The sequence below is a fragment of the Zalophus californianus genome, chromosome 10, assembly GCF_009762305.2.
Source record: "Zalophus californianus isolate mZalCal1 chromosome 10, mZalCal1.pri.v2, whole genome shotgun sequence".
Taxonomy (NCBI): Eukaryota; Metazoa; Chordata; class Mammalia; order Carnivora; family Otariidae; genus Zalophus; species Zalophus californianus.
This window is the reverse complement of record NC_045604.1, coordinates 51077345-51097070: the sequence shown is the minus strand read 5'-3', so window position 1 is coordinate 51097070 and position 19726 is coordinate 51077345. Positions and strand designations below refer to the sequence as shown.

General features: G+C 39.9%; 1 protein-coding gene across 5 annotated transcripts in view; it reads right to left on the bottom strand.

Annotated features, from left to right (window-relative positions):
• The window catches only part of COP1 (COP1 E3 ubiquitin ligase), a 246479-nt gene extending 231098 nt beyond the window's left edge, over positions 1–15381 (bottom strand). For 2 of the 5 annotated variants that reach the window (XM_027611142.2, XM_027611140.2), the window contains exon 1: positions 14594–15371. In XM_027611142.2, the coding sequence (XP_027466943.2) occupies positions 14594–15006 (413 nt within the window). In that variant the 5' untranslated portion in view covers positions 15007–15371. Of the gene's footprint in view, positions 1–14593 lie in introns of all 5 variants that reach the window. The other 3 variants (XR_003523023.2, XM_027611143.2, XM_027611139.2) reach the window with 3 other exon arrangements.
• Between the last annotated feature and the right edge of the window lie 4345 nt (positions 15382–19726).

Below are 19726 nucleotides of genomic sequence, written 5' to 3'. Positions count from 1 at the left end.
TTTTCAGTACTTTATAATTTACAATGTCTCAAAATGTCCAAAACTTGAAATTTCTCTAGCTTCCTCCTTCCCCTTATACCAGTTGCCATGCAAGCATCCCCAAGCCATCCTCCATTTTCAACTGGCCCCAAAGAATTTCCTTGAAAGACAAGGAAATGGGTGAAAAGGAAAAAATATACCTCAAATCCTCCTTTTACACCAACACTGATAACAATCTTCAGCATAACAGACAGATGACAGGCAGTTCAGTTCCAGCCTCTGTCCCATCATCACACTCCTTCCTACTTTGATTTGATACGATAAAAAGCTCTGACAGAACTGAAATCTTTTTTCAAAAAGTAAAGATTAAATTTATCTGGTATCTTGTAAAATGATTTCTCCCTAACCTATTCTATTAAGACCTGTGTTTAACATTGTCTTATGTCACATATTCCATGAATAAAGTCAGATAAGGTAAGGAAGAAAAGGAATAGAAGGCAAACTTGTAGACTCTGTAATTTATTAAGGGAATTTTTTTTTCTTTTTTATAAAAAGAAGGGGCAAGGGGCCCCTGGCTGGCTCAGTCAGAAGAGCATTCAACTCTTGATCTCAGGGTCATGAGTTCAAGCCCCACATTGCATACAGAGATTACTTAAAGGAATAAATAAATAAATATATAAAAACTTACAATTTTTTTTAAAAAATAAAACATAAAAGGGACAAGGGAGACTCAAAATAGCTATGTGCTGGCTTCAGGAACACAAACTTTAAAAGGATAAGAGACCACCATGGGCCAGGAAAGAAAGGACACCATGATTAATACAAGTAACAGTCATGAAAAGATAAGCAGAGAGCCAATCTCTGGTACTTACAAAAGGAAAAATAAATAAATAAATAAAATGTAGCTTAGATCAGGAAACCAAATATGACCAGGTGTCACTACTGATTCCTCCACCATGAAAATTACCCAATACACTCTCGATCTTGACCTGGATCTAGTTCTATTCACACGTTCCCAGGGCTCCTCCTCAAACAGAACATCAGTTCTATCATCAAAGGCTTGGAATTGGAGAATTTTAATTAGGTTCGTGTACATTTAAGAAAGGTGAAGCAATTAAGAGAATTATCTCATGGCAAACACCAGGACTAGGCCTCAATGGATTTGAGAGTTGGATTCAAGGTGGATCTACAGACTTCAGCACAGCAATATGGAATATAGATTTTCGCTAGTGTTCTACCATTAATGTGACTTAACAGCTTCTCTTTTCTACTTCTCAAGGATATCAACTTACAATATACAGTCCTTTCAATACCAATACTACAACAAGAACATTAATTAAAATAGTCCAATTCAGGTGTTTATTTATTTCAAATTCCTAAGACAGAAAATATGATTGGTCCAAAACTATCTCTTCAAGCCAGTTCCAAGATGATGCAATTGCTATTATTTTAGTCACACTTCAGAAGAGCACCCATCACAGGCCAATCAATGAGAAGACATCAAGTTCACACAGAAGAAAAACACAGATGCCTACACAAGAGAGGTTACAGAAACAGAAATTTCTATTACAAGGAAGTAGGGACAGGGGAGGTTCCATATCTCATATGTTTCATTAGACGACACCCCTATCCCATTATCCAGGGGTAAAAGAAATCTCTAAACTGAATGGAAGATGGGTCCTTTATACCCCTATATGGATTTTTTAAAGTAACTTTCTTAAAAAAGTGTTTTAGTGGTTAAAGGGATGCCTGGGTGGCTTAGTTGGTTAAGCGTCTGATTTCAGTTCAGGTCATGATCTCAAGGTCCTGGGATGGAGCCCCACGACCTGGGTCCTGGGGCTCGGGCTCAGGCTCCACACTCAGCAGGGAGTCTGCTGTCCCTCTTCCTCTCCCTCTCCCCCTGCTAGTGCTCTCTCAAATAAATAAAATCTTTAAAAAAAGAATTGTTGGGTGCCTGAGTGGCTCAGTCGTTAAGCGTCTGCCTTCTGCTCAGGTCATGATCCCAGGGTCCTGGGATCGAGCCCCCCATCGGGCTCCCTGCTTGGCAAGAAGCTTGCTTCTCCCTCTCTCACTCCCCCTGCTTGTGTTCCCTCTCTCGCTTTGTCTCTCTGTAAATAAATAAATAAAATCTTTCAAAAAAAAAAGTTTACTTTAAAAAAAAATTGTTTTAGGGGTGCCTGGGTGGCTCAGTTGGTTAAGCGTCTGCCTTCAGCTCAGGTCATGATCCCAGGGTCCTGGGATCAAGCCCCACATCGGGCTCCCTGCTCAGCGGGGAGCCTGCTTCTCCCTCTCCCTCTGCCTGCTTCTCCCCCTGCTTGTACTCTCTCTGTCAAATAAATAAATAAAATCTTAAAAAAAAAGTTTAAAAAAAAAGAATTGTTTTAATGGTTCAGTTTTATTTTATAAATACAGTACTGAAGGGGTGCCTGGGTGGCTCAGTCGTTAAGCATCTGCCTTCAGCCCAGGTCATGATCCCAGGGTCCTGGGATCAAGCCCCACATCAGGCTCCCTGCTCTGCGGGAAACCTGCTTCTCCTTCTCCCACTCCTCCTGCTTGTGTTCCCTCTCTCGCTGTGCCTCTCTCTGTCAAATAAATAAATAAAATCTTTTTAAATAAATAAATACAGTACTGAATATAAAGTATAATCCAATTAAATTTGCCTTCTGTTCTGGAACTAAGAAGCCAAACACTATAATATAAATAACACATACCTGTACAGAAAATGTATTCAACCAAAATGTGAAAATCTGAACCATGTCCTTGCTCTGAACTCTACTTTGGCTACAAAGAAGTCATAGTAATTAACTGACCCAAGTTAATTACTGAAGATCAAAACACCTTTAAAAAGTAGTAATAAAAAAATAAAAAGTAGTAATAGCCGGGGCGCCTGGGTGGCTCAGTCATTAAGCATCTGCCTTTGGCTCAGGTCATGATCCCGGGGTTCTGGGATCAAGCCCCACATCATCGGACTCCCTGCTCTGCAGGAAACCTGCTTCTCCCTCTCCCACTCCCTCTGCTTGTGTTCCCTCTCTCGCTGTCTCTCTCTCTCTCTGTCAAATAAATAAGTAAAATCTTTAAGAAAAAAAAAAAGTAGTAATAGCCAATAGTCCATAAAAAGATTTTCAGTATCACTAGTCAACACGGGAAAATAAATCAAAGCCACAAAGATATACTTTACATGCACTACATTGGCTATAATAAAAAAAAAAAAAGTTGGTGAGGATGCAGAGAAATTTAAAACCTTGCATACTACTGGTGGGAATGTAAAATGGTGCAGTCTCTTGAAAAGCTTGGCAGTTCCTCACAATGTTGAACACAGAATTACCATATGACTTTAGCAATTACACACCTAGGTAAACACTACAGAGCCTGGAGAACACTATATTCAAACAAAAACTTCTACGTATTGTTCATAAGAACATTATTCATAATAAATAAAAAATGGAAACAACCTAAATGTCCATCATCTGATGAGTGGATAAAAGAAACATGATCTATCAATATAATGGAGTATTATTCAGCCATAAGAAGTGATACACACTGTAACACGGATTAACCTTAAAAACATTATGCTAAGTGAAACAAGCCAGACACAAAAGACCACATATTGTATGATTCCATCTATATGAAATGTCGAGAACAGGCAAATCTATACAGACAGAAAGCATATTAGTGGTTGCCAAGGGAAGAGAAGGGAAGTGACTATTTAATGAGAATTGGGTTTCCTCTTGGAGTGATGAACATGTTCTGGAACAGAGAGTGGTGATGGTTGCACAATACTGGCAATGTACTAAAAACCACTGAATTGTACACTTTAGTTGGTTAAAATGGTGAATTTTATGAGGTATGAATTTTACCTTAATTTAATAAAAGGAATAGAGAATTTATATTTCCAGCCACGAGGCAGTAACAAAATAAATCCTACAGAATGGAAGCACACTATTGCAAAATTCTTACATTGTATATGAAATAATGTAACATTATTTGAAGGCAGAGCATGAAAAGTTAAAAATGAGTATTGTAAACCCTAAAGAACTCCCTGCCACACACACACACACACACACACACACACACACACACACACACACCCCTCACCCCACACAACTATCACTAATAAGTTAATAGTGGAAATAAAATAGAAATCTTAAAAATACCCAATTAATCCAAAAGAAGGAAGGAAAAGAAGAAAAAGACAAAAACAGAATGGAAGAGAAAAATAGAAAACAAAGAGCAAGCAAGACATACACATAAAACCAAGCTTATTATAACAATGTTAAAATATAAACAGCCTAGGGGCACCTGGATGGCTCAGTCAGTTAAGCATCCAACTCTTGATTTTGGCTCAGGTCATGATTTCAGGGTCCTGAGATTGTGCCCATTGGCTCTGTACTCAGTGGGGAGTCTGCTTGAGATTCTCTTTTTCCCCCTCCCCCTGCTCTCTCTCTCTCTTTCTCAAATAAATAAATCTTTTCTTTTTTTTTTTTTTGAGAGTGTGAGCAGCGGGGAGGGGCAGAGGGAGGGGCAGAGGGAGAAGCAAGCCTCCCTGCCGAGAAGGGAGCAATGCGGGACTCCAATCCCAGGGCCCCGGGATCATGACCTGAGCAGAGGGCAGATGCTTAACTGACTGAGCCACCCAGGCAGCACAATACAAATATATACAGCCTAACCAATCCAATGAATAGGCAAATCATCTTACTAAATTAAAAAGGAAGATTCAAACACACGCTATGTATAAGAAACGTACTTTAAAACATGTAGAAAAGTGAAGGACAAAAAACAAAACAAAACCATGCCATGTAAACACTTACAAAAAGAAGGGTGGAAAGGCTATATTAACATCAGACTAATTAGATTTCACAACATATATTACCAGGAATAAAGAGACACATTTCAAATGATAAAGAAATCAATTTGCCACCTCTAAATGTGTGTGCCCTACTATCAAAACTTCAAAATACACAAAGCAAAAGCTGACAAAGTTAAAACAAGACACAGCCAAATCCACAATTATAGTTGGAATGGTTAAAGATTGTAACATTCTTCTTTCAGGAATTGATAAAACAAGTATATAGAAAATCAACAGGGGCATACAGAATGTAATACCAACCTGACTATTTGACATTTATAGAATAAACCAACCTACACACAGCAAAATACTATTTTTTTCAAGGGCATATATTAACAAAGATAAAGCTTATGGAGGACCATGAAACAAGTCTCAATAAATTTAAAAGGACTGAATTCAGGAGCACCTGGGTGGCTCAGATGGTTAAGGGTCTGCCTTCAGCTCAGGTCACGATCTCCAGGTCCGGGGATGGAGCCCCACTTAGGGCTCCCAGCTCAGCAGGGAGTCTGCTTCTCCCTCTCCCTCTGCTTCTCCCCTTGTTTATACTCTGTCTCTCCCTCTCTCTCAAATAAACAAATCTTAAAAAAAAAAGGACTGAATTCATACAAATCATATTCCCTGAACAAAGCTGAATTATATTAAAAATCAAAAACACAATATCCAGAAAATTCTCACTGAGAAATTAAATATTTCTAAATAACCCACAGTTCAAACAAGAAATCAAAATGGAAATGACAAAGTATTTTGAACTGAATGAAAATTAAAAGATACCACTAATGTGAGGATTAGAAAATAAGGCCAAATCAATTATCTAAGTTTCCATATTCAGAAACCAAAAAAAGATGAAATTTAAAATAGAAGGAAAGAAGTAATAAAAATAAATCCAAAAATTGGTGAAATAGAAAATGGACAAACTATATAGAAAACCAAAATACCAAAACGAGTAATTTGAAAAGATTAATAAAATTGATAATCTTCTAAACTGTTCAAGAAAAAAGAGAAAACACAAATTACCACTATCAGGAATGAAAGAGGCAGCATCCCTTCCAATCCCGTAAGCATTAAAAGTTTAAGGAAATATTATGAACTTATGTCGATAAGTTCAATAACGTGGGTGAAATGGACAAATCCCTTAGCAGACAAACTACCAACGCTTACTCAAGAAATAAAGAACAGGAATATCCCTTTATCTATTAAAAAAACTGAAGTAATAAATAAAACCCTCCCACAAAAACTTTGGCTTCATTGATGAATTCTACCAAACACTTAAGGAAGAAACATACTAATTCCATACAAACTCTTTCAGAAAACAGAAGAGACAACATTTCTCATCCCCCTTTAGAAAGGGGATTGCCAGCATTACCCTGTGTGATGGGCTGGACTGCGTCTTCCCCCAAATTCATATGTTGAAATCCTAGCCCCCCAGTATGTCCAAATGTGACTGTATCTGGAAACTGGGCCTTAGAGGTAAATTAAGGTAAAATGAAATCATATATTGGGCCCTAGTCCACTGACTGGTGTCCTTATAAGAAGAAATTAGAATACAGACAACACAAAGATCACAGGGTGACCAGTGAAGACACATCAAGATATATATTTTTTACAAGAACACCACAGACCAGTATTACTCATGAAAATACAAAACAATCCCTTTAAAAAATTAGTGAATAGGGCATAAAAAAAGAAGTAAAACTAGAAGTTGGAAAAAAAAGAAGTAAAGCTGTCTTGATTTGCAGATGACATGATTGTATTCTCAGAAAACCCCAAAGGATCGACCGAAAAAACTGTTGTAACAAGTAAATTTAACAATCACAGTATATAAGGCCAACATACAAAAATTTTATTTCTATATATTAGCAACAATTAAAAATTGAAATTAAAATAATATTTACATCATCATCAAAAACATGAACTACTCAGGGCTAAGTTTAACAAAATACATGCAAGTTCCAAACACTGAAAAACTACAAAATTATAAAACACTGCTAAGAGAAATTAAAGACCTAAATAATTGAAGAAATATACTATGTTCATGGTTCAAAGATTCAATACCGTTAAGATATCGTATCTTCCCAAATTGAGTCATAGATTCAAAGGAACTCAAATTAAAATCCTAGCATGCTTTTTTGAAGAAATTGGTAAGTTAATTCTAAAATCCATGTAGAAATGCAAAGGACCTAAATAACCAAATGACTTTGAAATACAGAAACAAAATTACACTATCTGATTTCAAGATTTACTAAAATGATACAGTAATCAAGACAGTGTGGTATTGGCATAGGATAAACATACAGATCAAAAGAACAAAGACTCCAGAAATAAACTTATACACCTATGGCTAATTAATTTTTTAAAAAGGTTCCGAGAAAATTCAATGAACAAAGATGGCCTTTTCAACAAATGGGTGCCACAATCACTGGTTATCAATAGAGGAGAGGAAAAATCTTCAATCCTTACCACACTCAGTATTTAACAACTAACATGAAATGATCATTTATCTACCCATGGGAAAACTATAAAGCATCTTGAAGAAATATATAAGAAAATCTTTGGACTTCATGCTAGGCAACAAATTCTTGGATAGAACACAAAAGTCATAAACCATAAAAGGAACAACTGATACAATGGACTTAAAATTTAAAACTTTTGCACTTCAAAAGACACTGTTAAAAAAACAAAAAGGTAAGCAACAAGACCGGGAGAAAACATGACAATATGTAGGACTGACAAAAGACTTGTATCCAGCATGTTTAAGACAAACAAGAGAAAAAGAGCAAAAGATTAGAACATTTTATAAAAGATATGCAAATGAGAAAATAAGCACATGAAAATATGTTCAATGTCATCAGTCATTAAAGCAATTCAAATTATGATAATGAAATACTACTACACACCCAGTAGAATAACTAAAATTTGAAAGACTTTGAAAAAAACTGAAACACCAAATGTTGGCAAGAATATGGAACTGGAACTCTTCTACATTATTGATAGAAATGCAAAATAATAGGGCACCTGGGTGGCTCAGTCGGTTAAGCATCTGCCATCTGCTCAGGTCTGCTCAGGTCATGATCACGGGATCCTGGGACTGGGTCCCACATCTGACTCCCTGCTCAGCAGGGAATCTGCTTCTCCCTCTCCCTCTGCCCCTCCCCCCTGCTCATGCACCAGTGCACTCTTCTTTCTAATAAAATCATTTTTAAAAAAAGAAATTCCTTATAAAAAAAAGAAATGCAAAATGATAATGATACAGCCACTTTTAAAAACAGTTTTGCAGTGTATTATAAAGTTAAACATACACTTGGCCATACAACCCAGCCAATACACTCCTAAATATTTACCCAAGAGATAAGAAGGTATATCCACACAAATACCTGAACGTAAATGTTTACAACTTTCTTCACAATTGCCAAAAACTAGAAAACAAAAAAACTCAAATCATGTTATATCCATGAATACTACTCATCAATTAAAAGAAAAAAATTAGTGGTATATTCAACATTAAATCTGAAAAACATTATGCCAAATAAAAAAAGTCAGGCACAAAAAACTACATACTGAATGACTCCCTTAATACAAAATCCTAGGAAAGGGGTGCCCGGGTGGCTCAGTAGGATAAGCGCCTGCCTTCAGCTCAGGTCATGATCCTGGGGTCCTGGAACAGAGCCCCCACATGGGGCTCCCTGCTCAGCAGGGAGTCTGATCCTCCCTCGCCCTCTACCCCTTCCCCCGCTCGTCCATGTCTTCATGTGTTCATTCTCGCTAATAAATAAATAAAATCTTTTTTTTTTAATCCTAGGAAAGGCAAAACTATAGTGCTAGAAAAATCACTGGTTGCCAGGTGTCAAAGGGAGGATAGCAGATAGAGTGTGAAGTGTTGGCACAAATGAACTTTCTAGAGTGATGAAAATATTCTAGATCTTGATTAGGGTGGTGGTTACACAGATGTATTCATTTGTCAAAACTCATGGTATTGATCTATACAAAAATAGTGATTTCTGCGGTACCTGGGTGGCTCAGTCAGTTAAGCATCTGCCTTTGGCTCAGGTAATGATAATGATCTCAGCGTCCTGAGCCCCAAGTCAGGCTTCCTGTTCAGCAGGGAGCCTGCTTCTCCCTCTCCCTTTGCCCCCTCAACCCCAACCCCTCTGTTGCTTTCTCTCTCTCAAATAAATAAAATCTTCCTCTCTACCTTCATTTCCTCATCTATAAAATGGAAATGATAAAAGTATCTGTGTCAAACAATTATCGTGAAGATTAAATAGCTAATGTTAAACCATTAGAATAGTGCCTGGCAAATAATAACAGCTTATACTATAGCACATATTTTATTAGGAGTACATATAGCAAGCCAATGGTTAACATTCACTTCGGAGTGAACGTGGCATTTATTAACTCTGAGTTTAAAGTATCTAAAAGAGTCCCAAAAGTAGTTATCTGTAATTTTTACTTAACCCATTTTGTCTCATTACCTCTATTAAAGCCAAAATGCCCATCCTTGAACTAATACTGAGGCCAGAGAATTCCAGTACATGACTTGGGCCTGGTATCATGTGTTCCAACTCTGAATTTGGGGAAGAACACCCACACCAAACCACACAGACTAGGAAGAGAGAAGGATGGACTTCCATAGGTTAATACTAGAATTACAATGAACAGATATCAGACCGCCTATTACAAACCACCTTCCTCTCTACATAGAGACAAAAATCAGTTCATGAAACTTAATTACCAAAAATTGAAAGAATAATTAACTTATATATGAAGATATGAAGAGAAAACATGTTACTCTCAATGAAATGTTAGTTAAGATGGTAGGAATCTATATGTCTAGAACCTGCCACATACATATATAAATAAAGAGGGCAAAGTGAAGAGCAAAGATGGGGAGACACCACATATAAAACAAGAATTTAAGAAGTGTTTTATTCTGTACAGTACAAATCTTAACAGGAAAGAGAAGACTAATTCTACTGTTAAAGCTTTCCTCTCAAGCTACAGAAGCTTTGAGGAAAAGGGTTGCAGGCTAAAATAATTATTTAAAACAGACAGAAAACACCAGTAACAATATACATTTGCAAGGAGAAAAAATCAGCAACAAGGTTTAAGGCTTTAGTTACTTTAATCAGTAACAGTATTTTTAGGGGCATCTGGCTGGCTGGCTCAGTCAGTAGAGCATATGACTCTTGATCTTGGGGTTGAGGGTTCGAGCCCCACAATGGGTGTAGAGATTACTTAAATTTTTTTTAAAGTTTTTAAATAAAAAAGTAGCAATTTTTAGAATATGATCAAATAAGTAATGTTGGCTTATTATCAGGAAAGGTTTGTAAAAAGAAAGGGTAGCTACTAATCAACACATTCTTTACTAAAGAACCACTACTGCATCACTATCTCCCTCTCAATTTACAGACCAGAATTCAAGTTGATGGTCTTTCACATCCTGCTTCATCATCTCCTCTTTCATTCACTCTACCATTTGATTCACCTAAGTCGGCTGACAACAATGCTGACAATCCATCATCTGATAGCCAGAAAGACCATAATGAACTGCTATGATTTGATATCATTTCCTGCAGAGTATCTTTCGCCATCATTGTCATCCAAATGGTGCGTGCATTATAAAGCAAAAGATTCATCCAGTTTCAGTTTTGCGGACTGAAGGAAGTTCTTGCCTGATGTTACAACAATAACATAATGAATTTTAAAGTTTATTTCAATAGTTGAATATGCTTTAAAAGCTCTCTAAATTACAGTTAGTCCTATTTATAAGCTCACTGTGGTTTCAAAAGGTCACCTAAATCTTCCACTTACTTTTCTGTCACAAGGAAAATTATATACCATAATTCAATGACTTTCAAATTTTTTTTCACCCATACCCCATAAGATAAACACTGTATGTAATAACCAAAAGTTCAAAGTTATCTTTATCATGACAAGTTATGTGGTATGTCCTATTTTATTTCAATTTTTGATAATTTGAAAAACACAGTAGCAACAGTAGCAACAGTGATCAACAGGTTTCATCTTTAGTGCTAAATGTGATTAACAGGTAATGGCTGCTTGAGGACGGTGAGACATGTGAATTTAGAAGAGTAACACCTGCCATGGTACTAAGAGAAGCAACGATGCCAGGATATGATACTATAATTATATGACTAAAAGTCTCTCTTCACATTAAATCGTGAGCTTCTTCAGGACAGTCTATTATTAATAGTACGACACAAGAGAGGCAGTCACATATTTATTAAATGGCAGATCTATTTAATGTAGGTCCTACCTATTTTGTATCAGGCAGGTGATCAGAATTAACAAGGGGCTTACTATCTACTTGAAAATACTTATTTCCACCTCAGAATAACTGAGACTTGCAGGGATAGAAAACGTAATTTCAGGTAGTTGGAAAAGCTAACGCAGAGGCAGTAGTAATGTGCTAGAAGAAAGATAATATTGGGCGCCTGGGTGGCTCAGTTGGTTAAACGGCTGCCTTCGGCTCGGGTCATGATCCTGGAGTCCCGGGATCGAGTCCCACGTCGGGCTCCCTGCTCAGCAGGGAGTCTGCTTCTCCCTCTGACCCTCTTCCCTCTCGTGCTCTCTATCTCTCATTCTCTCTCTCTCAAATAAATAAATAAAATCTTTAAAGAAAAAAGAAAGATGTTATCTTAGACTCATAGTTTAGTTAAATGGATCACGTAAGAAAAATTAGAAAAATCAAGTAACAAAAACTTCCTTTGAATTTCAAAGATTTACCCAACTTCAAACTAAATACTACTCTCTCCTACACTAGAGATTCTCCCACTATAAAACACTGTTAGAATTATCTGCAACTTGATAATACTTTGTATGAAACCAATAGTTAAGTGAAAACCATAAATCCCTGAAATGTTGATCAATTCTGCAATTAAATATAAACTTACTTTCAAATATGATATAAGTCGAGAGGCCAATGTGTGTTAATGAAAATCAGGCATTTGACTTTATCAACTGTTCTCAAAAAAGGGTAAAAGGCCATTTCACTATCACCTGGATAGCTTTTCCAAACTACCCTACTATTCCAGCCTTCAATTCTGGTCCCGCCTCTTGATGTGGGCAGGCAAGCAGGCAGGAGGAAGGAGTGGTCAGGGATAAAAACATTTCTCTCCTGTGATTATGCAACAGCTGTTTCCCTCCAACCTACCACATTTACAAGCCACTAGGCTAGGAGTGCCTGGCTGGTTCAGTTGGAGCACTCGACTCACGATCTTGGGGTTATAAGTTCGAGCCTCCTGTTCACCATAGAGATTACTTAAAAATAAAATCTTTTGGGGACACCTGGGTGGCTCAGTCGGTTAAGCATCTGCCTTCAGCTCAGGTCATGATACCAGGGTTCCCATGGAGGGTTCTCTGCTCAGCAAGGAGTCTGCTTCTCCCTCTCCCTCTCCCTGCTTGTGCGTGCGCTCTCTCTCTCTCTCTCTCTCTCTCTCTGTCAAGTGAATAAAATCTTTTTAAAAAGTCTTAAAAAAAAAAGGCCCACTAGGCTAAATACATGTACTTACAAATTTTCTAATTCCACACAAATAAAGCACTAAGTTGAGAACTGGGAGATCTGAGTTCTCATTTTGCCCCTTAGCTATCCAATCTGAAACAAAGTTACTTCTTTGTGTCTCAATGGGGATACAATTACATTAGTATCACATCAAAATCAGAAGTTATCTATAACTTCCCAGAACTGTTCTTAGGGATAAAATGAAATGTGAAATATAAACAGATCTTTAAAATGTGATGAATAAGGAATTATCACCATTATTCAAACTTTAGCTTCACTTAGATGTAAAAGCATAGAGTAATTTGGGTTGGTTCACAGTCTGACCTTGAAGCACACAAGACAAGACCAGCCACCCAGAGACAATTAGAAATGAAAAAGATTTCTTGGGCCTTGACTAATCCCTATCTTCTACCCCAAAAGCTTGGCCAAATCAAATCTAGCTTGAGAATTGGGAAAATAGATTCCCATTAATGAATTCTTTAGAAAATGAAATATTCACAATTTTTAACTGAAGACTTTCACTGGGCACTTCCCAGTTAGGACTTGGGAGAGTAGACTGAAATCATTAAAAATTAGGTGACAAAAATTTTAATAATCATACCATCACCACCACACCCTTGCAAAAAAAAAAAAAAAAAAATCAGTGCCAGCTGCTTATACTACACTACGGCTCTCCAATTCCCTACAAAATGGCCAATAGTAATGCAACTCATACTGGCAGACAGTATGTGCCAAATAAATATCTGTTGAATAAATGATTGATTCCCTTATTTCTCACATCTTCTACACTATTTCAGTGCACCTATATGAATGCTGGCATATTTGTTTTCTTTTAGCCTATTGAAAATTAAAATGCAAATGGTGGCTAAAAAGACAAATTCTGAAAATCCTCATTTTGTTTTCTCAGCTTCCACTTCATCATATGGCACTCTACTGGGTATGAGCACAAACACCTCTTAGATCCACCCATACTCTGGTTAAATTATTTATAAATAACAATCACAATTATAGCCAGGTTTCAATGAAAAATGAATTAATTCTGAGTCCAGAATAATTTAAGACCAAAGCAAAAATATGAAGATATTTTTACTGCAAGAACTAGAAACTCTTAAGCCTAATCAATATCCTTCCTATAGTTCCAGCTTCTAGCCCTATCTTATTTAATGATGCCAACTCACATCAACTTCAACCCTGAAATAAATCCACTTCCCCCATAACGACAGTGCAGGCCAACTTCCTACTAATATTCTAAGTCTATCAACAATTTCCTCCAAAGGAAAAGCGTAAAATCCTACCCGTTCTCATTTAGCTAAAAGCAATTCCTTTCTCATAATCCTACCATTTGGACTGGGTTCTGGATTCCAAAAACAATAAAAATCTCAAAACACTTTCAGTAAAACAATCAACTCCATCTTTCACTTAATATGGATAACCCATCTACGGCAAATATCATAACTGAATACTGCTGTGTATCATTCAAGGTGCCAACTATGATGACAAAATGTCTAATACCTGGCGTTTCTCAAATCAGAAGTTCCAGTACACTACAGCCTGTTATACAAACGTCAGTTACATCTGACACATGGATAATGTTTGATAAATGAGTGGTTCCCTCTTTCAAGGCATTCAGTGACAAGTGGAATTTTTTGTGAACAGACTTTATGACTACAGTAGCCTCAACAGCAGATTTAAAAGTGGCCTACCCTTTGAAGTGGGAGGATATTTATACACACACACGCACGAGGGAATACAGACATGCAATACTACTTCTCCTTAAAATATCCATACTCACGTCTAGAGCACCATCTACCATACTTTCAATAAGCAAATTATGACCAACTCCATCCCTCAGCATCCCAGGAAGCTTAATCCTCTCCTTTTACAAGTTTAATTCCCTTCAAGAAGCAATCCGGACCGACAGGGTACCTAATTCACCAGACAGCCAGAAAATTCAAGGGCCAACTTTCACCTTTTATGCACCATTTATCTGACCTTCCTTCCGGCCCCCTTTTAATTATTCCCTCAACTCCCCTCACTTCCTCTCCACCAGCACTGACCTCTTTAGCACCCCCAGCACCCTTGCCTCGGGACTCCCAACATTCCTCCATCTCACCCCATCAACCACCAGCCTGAAGGTCTGCAGACACCACCACAGCACCAACCAGACCACCATCCCAACGGACCCCAGCAGCCCAAACAGGGCAAACTCCTCATTCAGCGAAGGGGAGGGCGATGCTCTTCAAACTCACCACACGAAGTCGTTGCTTTTGTCCTCGTAGGAGTTGATGAGCCCGTTGCACAAGGGGGCGAGCAGAGGTCTCTTCCTGCTGCCGCTGCCGAGGCTGGAGCTGCTCCCTCCCACGCCGGCGCTGGGCCTGGCCGAGCAGCTGAGCCGAGACAGGCCCGCGGACACCGCCCCGCCGCCGCTGCCGGACACGGCGGCGGCCACCAGCACAGGCCGCGCCGGGCCCCCGAGGCCGCCCGACCCCGCGGCCTGGGCCGCCCCGCCGGACGCCGCCGCCGCCGCCACCGCCGCCGCCGCCGCGGAAGGGGGCGACGGGGAAGAGGACAAGGACGAGGAGGCGGAAGTCACCGAGGAGGCCGCAGAAGAGCCAGGGCTGGTCCCGGCGGAGCCCGACCCGGCCTGGCGGCTCCCGGACATCGTGACTCCCCCCCTCCGGCTGGGCGCTCGGAGAGGGACCGCGACCGCGACCCGCCGCCGCCTCCCTCCCCTCAGCCTCAGTGCATCCTGAGGCCGCGCGCCGCGCCGGGAGGTGGGGCTGAGGAACAATAAAGTTGATTTTTTTTTAAGGCGAGCAAACAGCAGCGTCCGACAAGAGGGGGCGGAGGAAACTAAGAAAGCGTAGAAACCACTAACGCTGCCGAGGCCGCCACCGCCGCGGGCCCCACCGCAGCCAACCGGGGCGCGCCGAGAGCCGGCCGTGCGCGCACGCGAGCGGCGGAAGGGGCGGGAGCGGCGGCGGAGACAGCTTCGCGGGCCGCTCGGACGCGCGCAGCGCGCCCCCGGTGGCGGCCTAGCAACGCCTACAGCGCTCGTCCACAGCTGTTGCCGCTCGTGACGTACCGCGGGAGGCGGGGGGCGGTGGCAGGCAATCCTAAAGGGTGAAAGCGCTACGGAGAGTGGAATGAATGATAGGGTGGCACAATGGTTTGGGAGCTGGGAGAAGAGCGGAGTACTCGCAAAGGGACTGCGCACGCGCTCTGGGCTCCGACCCTCGCGGTTGCCCGGGGTCTCGGCTTCAGGCTCGGAGCGGCGCCGGCGCGGAGTCGCTGCACGACGTCTGCGTAGGGGCGAGCCGCATTCTTGAACGTGGAGAGGGAGCGGTCGCTGTCGCCCAAGTGGCAGGTGATGTGACCCAGTGGTGAGGGCAGGGCAGGTGCTTCCGAGCCGCGGTTTAAAGGCTCTGTAGACCGGGACGCGAGAAGAAAATCCAGGAGCTCTGAGCAGTTGAAAAGAGCACTGGACTGAGAGTCAAGGAGTCTGGGCTCTGATTTACCATTCAACAGTATTGTGAGGCATAATTAAGATGAAGTCAGTGAACGGTGCTTTGTAGATTGCAAACATTGTAGCAAATGTTATCACTTTTATTGGTTCAACCATGCTCTCTTGTATCTTGAAAAATTACCGAATTAAGCATAACAATAATGGGAAAACAAATTATATTTAATCTGAACACAGCTCAGTCGGAATCTTGATGTAATGTGGATCTGATATAATTCTAGCACAAAACAAGGAAACCTGGCAGTTAAGACCACAAAAAGATGGGCAATTTCTGGTAGTTTTTTGGAATGTCGAAAATTGAATACAGATTTTCGTTTGCCATTTTGAGAATCCCCAAGATTCTGGGGGATGTAAATTAGAAACAACTGGGTGATTTTCGATATCCTTTCCAATTCTGTCATCCTGTGGTTCTTAGAGGGGAAGATCCCAGATTTAATTCTGTCCTTGTATTGAAGACCTTTCCCTAGGAACCTTTATCCATGCTGAAGGGACAGAACCAGGGAAGGGCCTAGATGAAGGCCCAGCAAAAAGACCTAGCCATTCATCTGAGCAGTGTTCCATCAAAAGGCTGTCATCCTGAACTCTGCCTTTGCTGCTTACCTTCCTATTACCTGCTCATGTTTCTGCTCAGAAGATGATAGAGGAATGAGCTTATCAGATCTCCAAGAACCACCCTCCTTGTGTGAACATTGCATTACCCAAACCCTTATTTAACTTCACTTTCAAGACCCAACTGAAATGTGAAGCCTTACTGACCCCTCAGGAGAGATATTTACACCCTCCCTACTTTGTGCTCCTAGGATATTTTGTTTGCACTTATTACATCCTTATTTTAGTGGTTTATATATGATTCTCCTCTCCTACCTATTTGCTTCAGCTTTGTATTCCCAAGATGTAACATACCTATGATAGGTGCTTATTAAATATTTCCTGACTAACAAATGAATAAAGCAGTTGGTCTCAGTTTAATTATTTGCTTAAAGTCTGTTTTTCCAACTAAATTGTAAGCTCTATCAAAGACAGGACCATATTGGTTCTTACTGGGCATTTAATAATTTCTGGATGAAGGAATGCATTAAAAAATAAGTGTAAAGAATCTGATGAATATTTATCAAATAGTACCTATAGGCCTGGACCAGGCAAGGGAGAGATGAAGTTTATAAAACACTGTTCCTGCATTCAAGAAGCTTAAGGAATAATTGAAGAACTGGAAAAATACATACAAAGATAAGTAACATTACCAAGAAGCACATGCTAAATGCTTAATGAGTAAAGCAGAAAAATGCCATAAGAGCAGAAACAAGAGCAAGTGCTAAGGGCCAGCCATGTTTGGGGTTGGGGAATGGGCGTTAAGAGAAAAGTGTAGCTTGGTCAAGCAGAAAGTATAATTAAAGTCATGAGCCCAGAAAATAAATAAGTAAAAATGCTTACATCAATTTCGGATATCTATTTCATAGGGGGGAAAGTTTATTCAGCAAAAATTCATCTGGGGACCAGATTGTAAAAGCCTTGAATCCACTTTGGAAAATAACCTATAGGCAATTGGAAAAATTGAAAGCATTGCGAGGGGGTAAAATATATTCAACGTGTTGTTTTGAAGATTAAGGTTTCAGCAGATTAATCTTTGAGAAGAGGTGGGAGATTAGGAGCAAAGAAACTAATTAGGAAAAAATGATGGCAGTCCAAACATATGTGATGAGATTCTAGATTAGGGTGCTGACAAAGAAAGTAAGGGAGTATTCTGAGAAAAACACAAAAGAATCTATAGGATTAAGTTACTCTCCATAAAAGAATCTTTACCAACCCTGAGGGCATGACCCGTGATCTGTTTTGTTCATTACTGTCTTTCCCAGTACTTGGCACAAAGGCCAGTAAGTCGATTAAGTAAAAAATGTTGGAATACAGGAGCGCCTGGCTGGCTTACTCGGAAGAGGGTGTGACTCTTGATTTCAGGTTGTGAGCTCGAGCCCCATGTTGGGTATAGAGATTACTTAAATAAAACTATTTTTAAAATGATAGAATACAGGGGAACCTGGGTGGCTCAGTTGTTAAGCATCTGCCTTCGGCTCGGGTCATGATCTCGGGGTCCTGGGATTGAGCCCCGGCATCAGGCTCTCTGTTCAGCGGGAAGCCTGCTTCTCCCTCTTCCATTCCCCTCCCCCGCTTGTGTTCCCTCTCTCGCTGTCTCTCTCTGTCAAATAAATAAAAAATCTTAACAAAAAAAATTATGGAATACAAAGAAGAATGACTCCAAAGATGAGTCCAGGGATGATAGCATGATGACAGAATTGGAGATGGCCAGTGGATGGTTTAGTTTGGGATGTACTGAGTATGAGTAAGGGGATGAAAATATATTCAAGGGAGCACCTGGGTGACTCGGTTGAGCATCAGCCTTCAGCTCAGGTCATGATCCCAGGGTCCCAGGGATCAAGAACTGCATCAGGCTCCCTACTCAATGGGGAGCCTGCTTTTCCCTCTCCCCTCCCCCCCACCTTGTGCTCTCTCTCCCCCTCTCTCTCTGTCAAATAAATAAAATCTTTAAATATATGTATATATACATATATATATATCTCAGAGTATATACATATATATTCAAGTAAGCAAATCCAGGCAGTGACCAAAAACTCAGGTTAAGACACAGGAGAAAGTTCAGTGCATGAAAAATAAAACTGCAGGCTCCTGAGATTCTGACTCTAGATCTGGGGTAGAGCCTATGAGTATGCATTCTTACCAGCACCCAAGTGAACCTAACCCTTTGAGAAATACTGTGATGGTTATGCAGGGAATGTCTGAGGAATATGTAAAATGGTCTCTTCCTTCCAGGTAGCTTATTGAGGGGACAAAAGTGGTATGACCTTAGCTGAGAAGTCTCCTAGGAAAAAATCATCAGTACTTAGTATTACCTCTTTGGAACCTGGCTTCAGTAAAATCTAAATTTAAAAAAGGAAGCTGAGGGGATAAGAGATGTGATGCAATGGAATTTCCCTTTTATATCAGTTAAATCTATAAAGACTATTCTCAAAAGTGCACAGTCATTATTATTTTCTACAGGCAAGATGTTCTGGAAAAGCAGAAGAGAAAAGAGGAAGCGTGGCAAAACACATACACGTACACACACACACACACAAGGAAGTCAGACAACTCAGGAAAAGAAGCAAATAGGAGAAGACAAGAAAACATTATGAAAAATGAAAGTAAATGTAAAATAAAAACTACGCCTTAATAATTGAAAGAATTTCATTGCGTTATTAAATATATTAATCCTATAAATGACAAAAATGACAAGACAAAATCCAAAGTCTTTTACGAAAATACTGTTACTGAGGTAAAATCCAAAGAAGTTAAGATGGAATGGACTTACCAAGAAGATTGAACTTCCCCAACACATTTCCAAAGGGGCCAATCCGGGGGCGCCTAACAGGCTCAGTTGGAAGAACATGTGACTCTTGATCTCAGGGTTGTGAGTTGGAGCTCCACGTGGGGTGTAGAGACTACTTAAAAATAAAACTAAACAGGGGCGCCTGGGTGGCTCAATCCGTTTTAAGCGGCTGCCTTCGGCTCAGGTCATGATCCTGGGGTCCTGGGATGGAGCCCCACGTCCAGCTCCCTGCTCAGCGGAGAGCCTGCTTCTCCCTCTCCCTCTGCCTGCCACTCTGACTACTTGTGTTCTCTATCTCTCTGTCAAATAAATAAGTACAATCTTTAAAAAAAATAAAAGTAAAAATAAAAAATAAAATCAATCATAACAAAGTGACTTATCCAAATATCATATGTTAGGGAAATAAGGCTGCTGGTTTCTACCTCCAGCTAGTCCTGCCCTTTTGTAACCAATCTCTCAAAAAGATCCTTTCTAAAAAGC